The sequence below is a fragment of the Neodiprion fabricii genome, chromosome 2 (genome assembly GCF_021155785.1).
Source record: "Neodiprion fabricii isolate iyNeoFabr1 chromosome 2, iyNeoFabr1.1, whole genome shotgun sequence".
Taxonomy (NCBI): domain Eukaryota; kingdom Metazoa; phylum Arthropoda; class Insecta; order Hymenoptera; family Diprionidae; genus Neodiprion; species Neodiprion fabricii.
In genome coordinates this window covers 7,546,961-7,561,729 of record NC_060240.1, presented here as the reverse complement: position 1 = coordinate 7,561,729, position 14,769 = coordinate 7,546,961, and the positions used below count along the sequence as shown (strand labels likewise).

Sequence of the window (14,769 nt, the reverse complement as noted above, 5' to 3'; positions counted from 1 at the left end):
ACGTCGACGAATTGACCCTAATTTGATGCTCGCTCAGCTAGCCCAGTACCCTCGTTCTAGTAATTTGCATCAAATGTCGCGAAGCTTTGTACGCGTGAAATAGAAAGGGACTGTTGGCGTCAGGCTAAATGACCATCCGACGCCTCGTGTATCGCACGTTTCGTGTTACGCAAAAACTAAGGCTGATTATTTTTCACAACTGAGACGTGAAAATAGGCGACTTCGGCTTATTATTATTTTTTTAATTAGTGCCGGTTGGGAAATGGCAAACCATTTCTTCACCGGGGGGAAAAACGGTTTTTACCCCACTAGTGGAAAAATATTTCACCACTAGCGGGGAAATGGTTCGCCATTTCCCAACAAGCACTAATTCTTTGAAAAATGGGACTTTTCTTCATTTTCAACAGATGTCCAAGATTGATTAATTTTTTACATTTTTTATATTGTTCCCGGTATTTCGTCATTTTATTATGCATTTCTCGCGCCCGTTTTTCGTTCGTTAAAACTTTTGACGTCTTTCATTGACGAATCAATTAATTTGTTACTCTGTGCTTCGGGAGAATTCAACAATACCGAAGCACTGCACGTACATTCGATAACGCGATAAGAGCGTGTTTTTCTGAAGACACGACTTTTCGACAGAGAAACGTAACTCAGTTTTCCTGAAAAACAAATTCCTTCGCGAGAAAAAGAGAAAAGAATCTTGAACAGCGAACTACCTGGTATATTAACCGCACTCCTCGCTTCGAAGGATTTACAACGTTTACAGTCCAGTAAAAAAAAAAAAAAAAAAAAAAGTGAAATGAGAAGATCACGTAATATTTTCGAGGTTCGAAACGAATGACTTATATATTACTTTCCAATTTAAATTTTGTTGAAAAAACTACCCCCGATTGCTAGTAAGAACAATTTTTTCTTTTCTCGTCATTTTACAACGTGAAATTTAATATAAATAATGTTTTATCTGTTATCGCGTAAACGTGAAACGAAGCTGGTGGAAAATTCGTTCCCTTTCCGCAGAGCAGTTTGACTCGTACATTTTCACTTTGCGGGTTTTGATGCCGCCGGTTTTCGATCCTCCGGTCGATCCTTCCGCCGACTCGTTTCGAACCCTGTTACCGCGCTGCACGAAGCGTCAGACAACGTTTTTCCATTTGGCTCAGAGCAGACGCGACTTGCATCTCACCGTGAATTTTTCACGTGCGGATAAATCGCTCGAGGCGGAAGCCGCGCGCGTACGAGGTGTCGAAGTGTGTATTTCGTAACCTCTGTAAACGCCCGCGAAATTCAACATCAAATTTATCTCTCACGATCATTTTCCCAAACATTTTTATTATTATTATCCCTTTCATTTTCCACCGACGAATTTTCATCGCATACAATTCTGACCTACGTGGTTAAAGTGATTTCATACAAAATGTTACGTACAACACCCCGTTCAAATGTTACTTGACGCTGATTTTGGCAATTTTTGTCTCCCCAGGAATTTTTTTTTTTAGAATCATATTCAAATACATTTTTAGTGTATTTATCAACGGATGTGAAATATTCTAGTGTCACGTAAGATTCTACGTTACTTTAAAGTAACGTAACATTTATGTTCAAGCTCCCCCTCCCCCCGCCTTCTGTCCTAGCGTTACGTATAATTTGAAGTAATTAATCACAGTAGAACAATATAATATGTAATTTGAGCTAATTAAATTATAATGTTCCGTTATAACTTATCATTACGGTGTGAATTGTTTCAATCTTGTTTAGATTTTTTCGCGTTGCAGAAAACAGCCGAAAGCTTCGCAGGTTAAATTCAATTCGCAATACGAACATCGAACGTTCAATGATTTCCGCTGACAGGGGGAAGCTGTCGGTAAGCATTGTTGTTCAAAGATTGTTCGATGCACACGCAGACAGACACCGGTAATGAAATCAAGTCGTATTAAATCGGATCTGGCCCTGTCGAGATCAATATAGATCCTCCGGCGTTGATTAATAATCATAAGTTCGTGGCCGCGGTCACGTTCCTCGCACGGAGCTTGTAAGCCGCATAATTTTTCACAAGCCTTGGCACAGTTCTATCAAATTACCACCCGCAATCCAGCAGTAAAGAAATCAAGTCACTAGGTTAATATAATGCGTTATACATCATAGTAGAAAGTCTGCACAATTTTTTTTTAATCTTCTTCAATTGTCAATCTAATAAATGTAAAATCGCTCTGAGCTGGTTGATTCATAAATTTTTCACACCGATTGCGATGACATTGCCACAAAAACGAACTAATCGGTATTAAAAATCGAAGAGGATTTTCCTAAATATCGGTAGAATGGATTATTTTTCAGTCAAAAAATCCTCTTTCCAACATTATTCCAACTGTGGCAATTTTTATAGTCGCGTTCTTGACTATTTTCATTTTTTATCACAACCGAGAAACATGGTTGTAGGTATAAAATGAAAATTAGTTTTCTAGCTGTAAACAGAAAGTTAAAAATTTTTTGATAGTATTTTTGGCTATGTTAACTCGTACTATATTTTGTTTTGTAACTATTACGATAATTTGATATTGATCCACGGATAAATTGACGTTAAAACTTTATTCGAACAAAAAATTTTGCTACTTAATCAATCAGATTTAATTTAGCAACAACCAAGAAACTTAATCATACCGACAGTCATAATCACACCAATTAGTTAGCTGCGCCACATTTTCTCGTAATTCCAACGACATTTGAAGAGGAGAATTAAAAAAGGCTACAAGTTTATATATATATATTTCGTTGCGCGGTTATTTATTAAAATTTATTAAAATGAAAAGAAACGTTTTGTCTCAATTTTGAAAAAGACTTTTATTTCAGGCACTTAGGCAGCCTCTTTCAAACTTGTATCTCGAAGCTACCGATCATTTGACTAGAATTTTCTGGCGTACCGTAACGAACGAAATTTTTCCCAGTGCGGCGTAACGTGGAGGCCCGATTCTCGAACGGCAGCACTGGCTCTTCCGATCTGTTAATTCATGATTGATAACGTGATGAAAATATTCAAGTCAGAGGCTCGCGGCGAGTGTAATAACGCGTGTAACCAGCCGGATTGTAGCCGAGGCTGTCGGTTTCATCGTGAGCAATGCACAAAGCCCAGGCCCTCCATCATTCGCGAGACAGCTGTAATTAACCGTGCCGATCACATACCGCACAAATTACCGATTCAATTAATACCGGGGCATCTTAAATTATTCCCCAATTGTTTTGATAATCTTATTCCTTCGCTTCCGCCCAATTACTCCCTCCTCTATCTCTCTTCAAACATTCAAACTCGGCCGGGCGTAATTTTTTACGGCTGGGTTGGGTTGATACGGGATGAAAATATCTCCGATATAAGTAGAATCGTCCGTAGAATACAGACGCAGAGGTAAGATTTGTTGAAGTTGGCAAATTCGGTGAAAGGAATCTTTTTTTTCAACGTCCGGTTTTTCTGTTTTTTTAGAGAAAAAAGGAAGTTATTGCGATCACCCCGCAAATGAAAAATTGAGGTTTCGGTATATCACATCAATTCTCCTTAATAGTAATAAATTTTTATTATTCTTTTTTTCTCTATGAACTTGGAACCTGCAGTGTGAGAACGAATAGTTCGAGGGCTGGCTCATGGCCTGTCTAAAGCCACTTGTCTTTATTCATTTATTTTTTGTTATTATTTATTCTTTTATTCAAAGAAATATCATCTGATTCACCAAAATAATCAACGGATAGCAAAGTTTTTAGTCATGGAGTGAAACCACACCTTTATTGCAATGAATAAAAAAAAAAAAACTCTTTACTTTTGGAAGACGGGGGTATTTATTGTGCCAAGGAATGGTCGAAACAGAGATCGAAGAATTTCCTTCTTGTCTCGTTATTTGTAAAATCGAGATGCTTGTGCATTCGAATCGTTAGTGTAACGCACGACGATGATATACTTTCCAAAAACGTGTTGCGGTATCCGTTGATCACGAGCAATGTCAAAACACGCGCCTGTCTCTAGTTTCACGCGGGACTCTCGAGAAACCGCAGAGTTAAATCTGGACGAGCAGACCGCGGATTCATTTTGCAGTATAAAAAACGAAGAGAAAAAAAAAAAAAAAAAGAAAAAAAGACACGGAAATAGCCAGTTCCACGTGATCGTGTATGTTGTAAATTTGTTATGGCTAGTTTCACATACATGCCTCGTAAGATCGCAGGCCTAGAGGCTGATTTTTCGTCACATGCAAAGAGAAGTGTCAGGGTGACGCCTCGTTTCTTAGATTTATCGGGTTAACTATTTTACCAACTGCATTTGAATACAATACGATCCAACTTTCACCCGCTATCGTATATTGTTATAATATGTGTAACGTGTGTTACTATTATTATTATCATTATCATTATTATTACAAGTTTCTTTTTTTCTTCTTTCCTTATTAATTTCTCGCGCTTAAAAAACATGATACATATTTCATGTGATATTTTTTTGCGTATTAAACAATACCTCGTAACAGGTATGTGCCTACTTCTAATCGAGTTCGGGAAGCGAGAAAAAGTTTAATTTCTCAGAAATCAAAGCAGTCCTAAAAAGCAATTAAATGCCTGTAAATTAATAATTGATCTAACTTCGGGTAATGCGAGCGGCGATATTCCAGTAATTAAGAAACTGAACGGTACCGCCGTACGTTATTGATAAATTTTCCAAACGCCCGAAGCGTGTTGTAATTCGGTGGATATTTATTATTCAAGAATATACCGAGGTTACAAAAGTTCAATACAATACCGACAAGATTGACGGCATAGTTTTTAAACATGCGTAGAAAAAAAAAGAAAGAAAAAAAAGAACGCGATCAACTGCAAATTCGAACGAAATCAGCCATTAATCATTTGTTTGATAATTTTGCGTTTACCGTTTCACGATCGACCAACACTTTCCACTCGGTTATTTCAATTTTATTTACTCCAACCCTTTACCAGCCCTCACGCGAATTCGAAAGGTTCAATTTACTCAAACTGCCCAATAATTTCCTCAAAACTATGAAACCTCTCTAAAAATAATATCACCATAATAACACGGCTCGCGTATACCGGAAACGTTTAAAGTGCAAAGCGTGCTTCCTGAAAAGCGATTTTCAACTTTTGACAATCAATCCACGAATAGCGACTAATTTCGTCATGGGCGGCGTTAAATCCGAAAGCAGTAAGCTCGTGTATAATTGCATGTGAATTGCGGTACGATGTAAAGAGGGACGGTGGTGTATGCAGGTTGGGGAGAGGGGGCAGGGAGAATAGGAATTTAAAACACCCGCGACTGAGAAATAATCACGCGGTGTTAATCTCGATGCGAGGAAATGGCAGGGAACCCGTGTGCCCGTTGTTTAATACCAGGCACGTGATTCGAAGCCGATGGGCTGCTGCAGCTGGACCAGCAACCGTCGGGTCATGGATTCAATTATGGGCGCGTCGTACGTCGGCGCCTAGCTGTGCTACCAAGGAATATGGCTAATCATATTGTCCTATAATTAGATTTGCGCAATTTCTTTCTAGAGAGACTCACGACGGTTCGCTTTTCTTCCTTCCTCCCTTTTTTAGAGACAAATTTCTAATTCCAACAACCGTACAGTCCTTAACTGTTGTTTTTATTACCGCTTTTTTTTTCTTTTTTTACTTTTTCTGAATCGACCAATAACTATCCTTAATTTTTCTCAATTCTCCTTAACAGTAATAATTTTCCTTCACCTGCGTTTCGTTCGTCAAGTCCTTGACTGTTATTTCTGTTAGCTTTGTTCGTTGATTATTAATTATCCTTAATTGTACATAGTTTTTGTCCTTAAAACTAGTCGTGTAACTAATTGATAACTGACCTTTACTCACCTTTAAAGTTATAATATTTGTTTTACAGTTTTATCCGCAAGGTTCTTAACCATTGTTTTCATTAGCTTTGTTCATCAATTATTAATAACCCTAATTGTACTTATTTGTCCTTAGTTTTTGCCCTCCTTGTCCTCAACTTTCTCAATAATCCCCCTTGAAAATAATAATTTTTCCAACACAGTTTTGCCTGGTTAGCCCTAAACTGTCCTTATTATTTTGACTGGTTTCGTCCTTAATTGATAGCTGTCTTCAATTATCCTTATTATATCCTTGAAAACAATTGTCCACAATTCTTCTCTTTCTATTCCTGAGCAATAATTTTCTCACCAGTTTCCTCCTCGATTAATAATTGCCCTTAATTATCCATATTCGTCACCAATATTCCATCACTAATTGTACCGACTGGAATTTCTTCGAAGCGTTGCTTCCTCCTCCATACCGGATCTGTAATCGTTGTTTTCCCTCGCAAGTTTATCATACCCTAGATACGAGGTGTCTGGTCCGCAGTTTCATATGCAGTTAACGAACATATGTTTACAGGCTTTACAACGACAAGAAGTCTTGAGATTGCTTCTACGTACGAACTAAGTTCATACAACCGATGCGGGGTTACGAACAATGCCTCTCGGAGCGTAATTCACTGCGGAATTGTTCCCAGGTCGGGTGAATCCGTCGCATGAAACTATAATAATCATCGCCAACAAGCAACGGCTCGGCGAGGAGATTGAGGCTGTTTGTAATCGGAAAATAATCGTGTTACAAAGTGAATTTGAAAAATCGTTCTCGGATTTAGGTGCTTAATAACAAATATAAAATCTGATAAGTGACTTGTGTAAATAAATTTTTAAATAAAACCATTTAAAAAAACATCGAAAAATCATATATTTGTATCGCGTTAATTAAAGTATTAAGCTTGACTTTGAATACTGCGTCTGGCTTAATCACCGAAAACATTATCTTCTAATGGGAATTTCCGCAAGGCTGCAGAATTGCAATAATTCCAGACAATGGATTATACATTTTACGATATTCCGTCACAGAAGGATAATATATATATAATACAAAATAATGACGCGTGATGAAATCCGGTTCCCCTAAAATGAATATATCGCAGATAAAGTTAGCTCACGAACCGCTGGAATGAATGAGATGAAGCTGTTCAAAAATATATAATACATTGTGTGCAACCTAGGATGCGGCCTTTGGGAACAGAGGTCGAAAAAATGCTCTCGAGCCCTTCTCCTGGCGTGTGAAGGAACGATAAGAACCCATTATCAACGAACCGATGCTGCGAGGAGCCGGGAATAAAGAGAAAGCAGGAAAAGGGTCGGTCCAAATACCGAGGAACGGAATTTGAGGTATAATCGTTTGGCAATAAACGAAATCGTTGCAACTACATTTAATGAAAATCCTGGCATAGTCTCGTAATTTCGGAATATTATTTCCCGCTAATTAGAGATTAACAATAACAACAACAATAATAATAATAATAATCACTTAACAGAAATTCGATGTTATATTAATATCTGTTACCCGACGTCGCGGTGCTATTGTTATAATACACTTTCGATTATTGTCATCGAATCGTGAGCAATCGCGTGTTACGAAAGTTGATTATCGGTGAGGGAAGATGTGAAATTTGAAAAAGAAAAAAACAATGAAAATAAAAGATCCGTGAAGGCAGCGGCGCGTCTCGAGTGGCCTGTCAATTCGGAGCCTGGCTGTTAAGCTGGACCCAGAGTACGTATAGATTTAAAGAGATTGTCAACGAACAGCCATGGCCTTCGGCGACGCTTATTCAACTACCGTTTCTTTTTGTCTCGAGTTATCTTCTTTTTCCTTCACTTCCCCTCGTATCTTTTTTTCCGTTCTCCTTCGTCGTCTTAATTTTCTGCTTTTACATACACACATATATATGTATGTATATATATTTGACTCCGTATATAGCGCGGCATATGTAAATCACCGTAATGCGTACGCGTCGCGGACGTACTATACTACCATCGACTGTCGGCTTCTCCTGTCCGTTGCAAAGATGAGGGTAAATTCATATTTCGACAGCCCTGTGTAGGTTAAAATGGCTCTTCCGGGCAAGGCGCCACGCTTCGATGTTACACCGTGTACGTATACATATATTAAATACATATGCGGCGAAATTATTCAATCACATGTATATTGACATTTTTGTTATACATGTATCGTTTACCTGTACATTCACGTTTTACGGTACCTTTCTACACGTGTTATGTACAAACCCATGTGTGTACAGAAGGTCTAAAGAGAGAGAGAGAGCTTTCAGACATTTCGCTGAGAGGTTTCAATTTTTAATGGGATCAATGAATCGTTGTATGGACAATTCGGTAGATGTGCAAGTCTTTCAAATTGCCAGGTGTTGAATTAGTTAAAAATTTTGCCTCGGTCGCTCTTCGATCATTGACGTATCTGCAGAATAATCTATGTTCCCGGCTTACAGAAGTACGTCGCGATTCTATTCATTGATTTCAAAATCAATGATAAATTCATTAGACCTTCTTTCTGGCTGACTAATTTTCACAAACAATTTTACGGTTAATTGTCGGAAATTTTCAATATTTTTGGAACAAAAATATTCGAGGTGCGAACGTTTCCTCAAAAATTTCCGTAAACCGGGCCGTAAACAGGCTCAAGCATCGTATGCAAAATCGGACTGTAATTGCGTTGAAACATTTGTAGACGAGTCACGCGTCGAATGCGGTTCAACATGATAATATAGCCGGTAAAGGCAACAATTTTTTATTTTTTTTTATTTTTTTTTGCTCCTGATAATTAAAATGCAAATGCAGTGAACTTGACCGCATGACTGAATGTAGCCATAGAAAATGAACGGTATCGAGTTGTCCGTACGGATTGCCACACACGCGTCAAACAATCAAAAGCCTTACAAACGTGCGTATCGTATGACGATACGTATTGAAAACTTTTATCACGGCGAAGGTTCGAGCTTATTCGAAGAGTTAAGAGTTGTTCAGAGAGAGAGAGAGAGAGAGAGAGAGAGAGAGAGATAAAGTAAACTTTTACCCGTAACTTAAATATATCGTAAATAATTGCAAGGGTATGTATATATATATATATATATATATATATATATATATATATATGTATATTCCGTCGAATAAAAGAAGTTCCAAAAGCTCAGAGAGACCATCGAACTTTCGCCTTACCCCCGTTTATTCAATCAAATTTTCATTGAAAAACTCGCTGCAGTTTTGGAACTCTTGGAAGAGTTTTTGTTTCTTTTTTTTTTTTTTTTTGTTCGTTGGTAAAAAATTCAGGAAAAAAATCAACTTCGGAAATCGGAAGTAAGCGAAACATCCAATTTTCAGTAGCACGGACAGATCCATTTCCACTTCTTGGAATATTGATCCTCGAACGAATAATATATATATATATATATATATATATATATATATACCCATGCGAGGCAAAAATTTCCGACAGCTTTCATCAAAGTTCAGAGAAAACTTTTCTCGAGGAAAATCGTCTACCTGTAAAATTTTTAAATCGAATCTAAATACTCACGATTATGTTTAATCCCAACTACGCTACCCTGGCTTTGACACATGATATGAATTTCATATAGTTTCGATTTGTCGTTTCAATTTCTTTTTCTTCTTCTCTTTCAAAAATATCGTACCTTCATTTTCAAGGGTACAGATAATTTTTTGTTTTTTTTTTACTTTTTTGACAAGTGCGTTTGAGATATGCCAACCAAAATCCTGATTCTTCTTATCGTCAGCGGCTTATATTTATCATGAGAAAAAAATTGACCCAGACGATGCTGAGCCGGAGTCTGTATAAATGCCTGTACGTACTTAAGCATCCTCGCTACTTACCGTAGATGTAAGTAAAAAGGTGTACCTATGATGAAAAGTTATGCTCTTGGAGTTTTACAGGTGCAGTAAGAAAAGCTCTGATTCAGAGGTCGGCTTAACCATTGAAAAGTTACTAACGAGGTTTAAAAACTTTTCAGGTATACGCGTATAAGTGCCTTCCTCTGAGCCCCTAATACCGCACAGTAGCTATTTTTCCTCGGCTTTTACAGCGTGACGCAACGTCTGAGAAGCACGTTATTCGGAGGTCTGACCTCTCCGTAAAAACTCGCTAAACCTGCACTGCTTTCCCTCCACCGTCAGTTCACCCGAAACTACCTGAAATACACTCGTGTTTTTACAGTGAAATCCCAACAGTCGGCATGTGGTGAAAAAAATAAATAAATAAATAATACAGGAAAGAAAAATCGTATTAAAAATGAACCATCTCACTTCTACCTACGAGTTTATGTATCACGATTTTAATTGATATTAGCGAATCGAAACGTTACTATCTGCGTTGCAACCGTTGAATAATTAGGATTGTCGATCCTTTTTTGGTAATTGAAACGCAAAATCAGTTTCTTCTGTCACTGATTATGAAAAATATTTTCACTATCTCCAGAGACGGTGAGAATTCGATAATTTTCCTATTCACCCCACATGGATAAATAGCTTCTTCGTCGAGCCGGTAACTCCTTTATACCGTCTTGACGCTAGTATCTGCTAATAGCAACAAGTTACTTTTGTCTTTCGGCGAGATCCACCCGGGTATATTTAGTCGGATGAAGCCGCTAAAGCCGAGGACCGATAAAGAGAAAATAAACTGCATCGTGGAAAAGTAGCGTGAACGAGTTGTTAGGCTGCGTTCACACGGATTTCACTTTCGATACCGCGATGATAAAGTTGCCTGAACATCTGTCCATTGATCACCGAGTATGTGTATATTCTGAGATTTCCTCATTGATGAAAAGTGCTCAATTTACAATTGGGCAATAATCATAGAATATTTTCGAAAAAATTTCCCCCTACAAATACTGTACGTTTAAAAATAAATAAAAAGTTCCTTCCTTTCACCTTTTTTTTTTTTTTTTTTTTTTTTTTTTTTGAAGACCTGTTTTTGCATATCGATTTAAATTCTGTTTAGACTTTGAGAGTCGATAATCGGATGAAAATAACCGAAACAGTAAGATGGGCGTCATTTTTTTACTGACAATTCAACCCAGCTTCAATTTGTCTTTATTGTTTTCACATGTCCTTTTTTTTCAACCCAGCGTGCCTACTCAGTGACTGAAAGGAAGACGCTGTGTTTCAGGTAAATTACACAATTCTCGAACACGAGTGCAGTCCATACGAGCCACAACACATCAAGTGCCGGTAAGCCGGCTGCTCGGTTCAGGAAGCGTGCGCAGCGTTGTGTTATAAGAGACGTGGAGAGGCTTCCAGGTGTTAAGAGGTCTGCGTTTCGTCGTTGACTAATCGATGGTAATTAAACCAGGCATGAAACAACGTACAGGTATAATAATAGCGAAAAAAAAAGATAATTTTACCCCCGTTGGAGCTTGCGAGCCAAAAAAGTAGCTCGATAATTGCAGATTAAACAACTACTCGTATAATATCTCTATTATTAACAATATCACGAAACATTTTGTCGAAAAGGCCATAACTCGGGTAATTCGGTGGAAAATAAAAAGTAAAACACCGTGTTGGGCTACTTTTTTCAATTCGGTACTCTCCGCGATTCTCGCTAACGTCGCGAAGCTCACCGTGATTTTTCCCGAGCGATTCAAGGAACGAGGAAAGCTCCGAAGCTCCGGCGATATTGATAAGAAAATGTAGGAAGACGGAGACCGTGTAACCCGCCTGATCCATATATTTCTAAAAATGGTTTGACATAATCAAACAGCGTCCCGAAGCGGCGTGGCCCAGATATCGCGGTGGTTAAAGTTTGTGTATACAGTGTGAAAAGCGAAAACAAGAGGTGAAAAGGAAAAGGTATATTATTATCTATGGCGTGTGTTTGCCAAGTGGCAATAAAACCATGCGCTTATACCGGTGTATGCTCGAGATAAAAAGATCGCGCGTCTCCTTCCTGTGGTACATATTATTCGTAAAGAAACATTAACACCCGGTGCGTCAATGTGTACTCGGTACTTGGATGGTATACCTACGACAAAAAATTACTAGGATGCGGTCCAACAGTTTCTAGGAGACGGATATCGCTGTGTGGCAGCTTCCAAGTATAACGTGTGAAAAAGGAAAATGATAATAAAAATGGGCAAAGAAACTAACGTTCCCTTTAACGACCGAATAAAACCTCGAAACGGGGTAATATTTTCCTTAATTCTCCTCTCCTCTTCTTCCTCTTCCACTTCTCTTCATCTTAATGCTATTTTCGTTTCACTCAGCACGAGCAAAGGGGCGAAGCAGCACGTCCAACTTTTTCTTGAACAAGTTGCACTTGACGCAAGCTTCCTCTGTACACCCGAGAGACTCGGTGCATGGCATGCTGATACACCCTGTGCAGCATCTCGGCTCTTAAAGCTCACGGTGTAGCAATTCGTAGCGCTCGTTAGCGGAGGAACGCGCATGCTCTGTAAGTGGCAATGTAACAGCAGTTTTTAAAACTAATACCTGGACCCCTTAAATACTCGGTCGATGCTGAATCTCGCTCAGGACGCCTCGTTCGAGGGCATTAATTTAGAGTTGCACAAATCGCCTTTCGCCGATTTTACACGCTGTCAGAATTTGTTTGGTTTTCCTCCATGCAAGCTACTGCGTGGCGTCAGAAGAATTCTTGGATCTATCATTCGACAGATTCAAGTGTTTTCCCATAGCTGAACGATTGGCACTCCTTAACGAAGTTGATGAGATTAATTCGATGTCAGTCGCGTTCTTATTACATTTTTCTAAAACACATTTCATCTCACCGACCATCAAACAATCATGCGAGTAATTACATGTGGAAATGAATATGAAACGAACGTACTGAAATGAATAAAAACTGGAGATTTTCTCGAGATCTTTTAGCGTGGTAAGTTATTTTCTTAGCAGTAGAAAATTAAATAATTAGAATTAACATTGAACCAATTGTCGACATGGAAGTAAGTTACAGCAGGGAAATAGTTTTGCTGAAAAATTATACTCATTTCGTCATTTCCATCCACTTTGATACAAAACAATCAGTCTAATCAATGGATAGATCATTAATCGCTAATAGTAAATAAGCTGAAACAAGTGTTATAAAATTCAGAAGGTCTGAATGTTCTCTAAAAACATGCAGTATTTGACAAAGTAATCAATCCAATTGAATGTGTTCTTTTTGCTATAAAAAGAATGATACATTAAGAATGAAAAAAATCCTATAATTTTTCCATGGACATAAAAACAGAGGTAAAATACTGAGAAGAAATAAAGAGTATAAAACGATTAGAGGTAGATGGTAATTATACCTGCTGCGGCCGAGAAAAAGATGAGTCCAAGAATCACGGTTCGATAAGTCATCGTCTTATAATCGGCACATGCAACTTTTCACTCCACTAAAATGTGATCACCGTTCAACTCACGATTATGCTAATCGAAATTACGTATGATAATATACATTTTTGATCGCAAGTTCTCAAACGTCTGCAACGATTTTTCGCGATAAATTGAACCGATAACAAAAATCGATAGTTCAAAAATTTCCCTGATCACATTAACGAGAATCTGAAGCGCGGATGAAGATAATGTTGCGTATCTTCGAAAGCCGTACAATATTTGTGGAAAATGAAAAAGAAGAAAATTTTCTCGATCCTCCGGCCCTCGAGGTTTAACTTCCGGTGCCGCACAGCCGTGGCCAATTCCTAATCGCTGTAGTTTTCATTCAAGAATCGGCTCGCTAAATCGTAAGCCGAACGATACACGTGGTCCGGATGCTGCGATCGGCCAAGTTATGGACCAGCTCGGCACTGAGGCGGTTCGAGAACTGAGGCTGAAGACCGAACTCACAGGCCTACCAGTGTCGTGGAGGCATGCTGGTTGAGACAGAGCAGATACCGATTCTGCCACGTTATACCATGCAGGCCTTCTCGACGAGTGCTATGGGTCACGTAAGTAAACCCGAATGTTTTTGACCTTAACCCACAGCTGCAACTTCGGTCTCGTAACGATTCAGATGTCAAGTCGTCTTGCAGCGAACATTTTCAAGCGAAACCAGTCCGATTGCCGATCGTTAAACTTAACGTCGCTCAAAAATCTTGTACGGAACACGTCGAATACTCGCGGTTCTCGTGTAATTCTAACGAATTCGTTTTTCTTGATGTAACGGATGGATACAACCTTGAATAATCGCAAACTTTAAGTTTTCATTAGACTCAATCTATGTAAAAAAAAAAAACAAGTCTCACACAATGTAATATGCATGCAGAAATAATTAAGCAATACTGCGAGAACGGAACTTGAAGATTATCTCGATTTTCGTCCGATATGATCGACGTACAATCGAAAAAGGGACTTTTCAATACAACGCGTGGGTTTCAAGTTCACGTGATAAAAAGCGCTTGCAAGGGAACAGTCGTTCAAAACTAACCTTTGTATAATTAGGGGATATACGTATGTTAGTCCAGAGAAATCCTGAAAATACGGTGTGACAATTTTAGATCTGATGAAATGCCAAGTGAAAATTTGAAATGTACATCAATCTTCAATGAACCTGCAAACTGTATCATTCCTGCTAGAAAATTTCACGATTAAACATTGAACAATTTTTTTATTCTCGATGTATGAAAATCTTTTTGTCGCAGGTAAAAATTATCAATGTGAGTTCAACGTTGATGTTCAAATAAATCAGTTATCTTGTCAGTCAGTTAGTTTTACAGTTTTCAGCTCTCGCTTATAAGCAAGTATAAATTGCTAGCTCCACATCTGTCTTCGTATAGAATCACGGTCCCATTTATATGTATGTATATACATATAAGTATAATATCTAAACTGTGTAGATATATTTGTTACAGCACGTGTAACAGTTGCACGTAATCTGAATTAATTCTAACCAATTTACGTAAGCATATAGCGCATATAC

General features: G+C 38.3%; 1 protein-coding gene across 1 annotated transcript in view; it reads right to left on the bottom strand.

Annotated features, from left to right (window-relative positions):
• LOC124176861 (fibrillin-1-like) overlaps positions 1–13,643 on the bottom strand; it is a 62,567-nt gene extending 48,924 nt beyond the window's left edge. Inside the window, exon 1 of the mRNA XM_046558658.1 lies at positions 13,160–13,643. Coding sequence (XP_046414614.1) covers positions 13,160–13,211 — 52 coding nt within the window. The 5' untranslated portion in view covers positions 13,212–13,643. The remainder of the gene's footprint in view (positions 1–13,159) is intronic.
• Between the last annotated feature and the right edge of the window lie 1,126 nt (positions 13,644–14,769).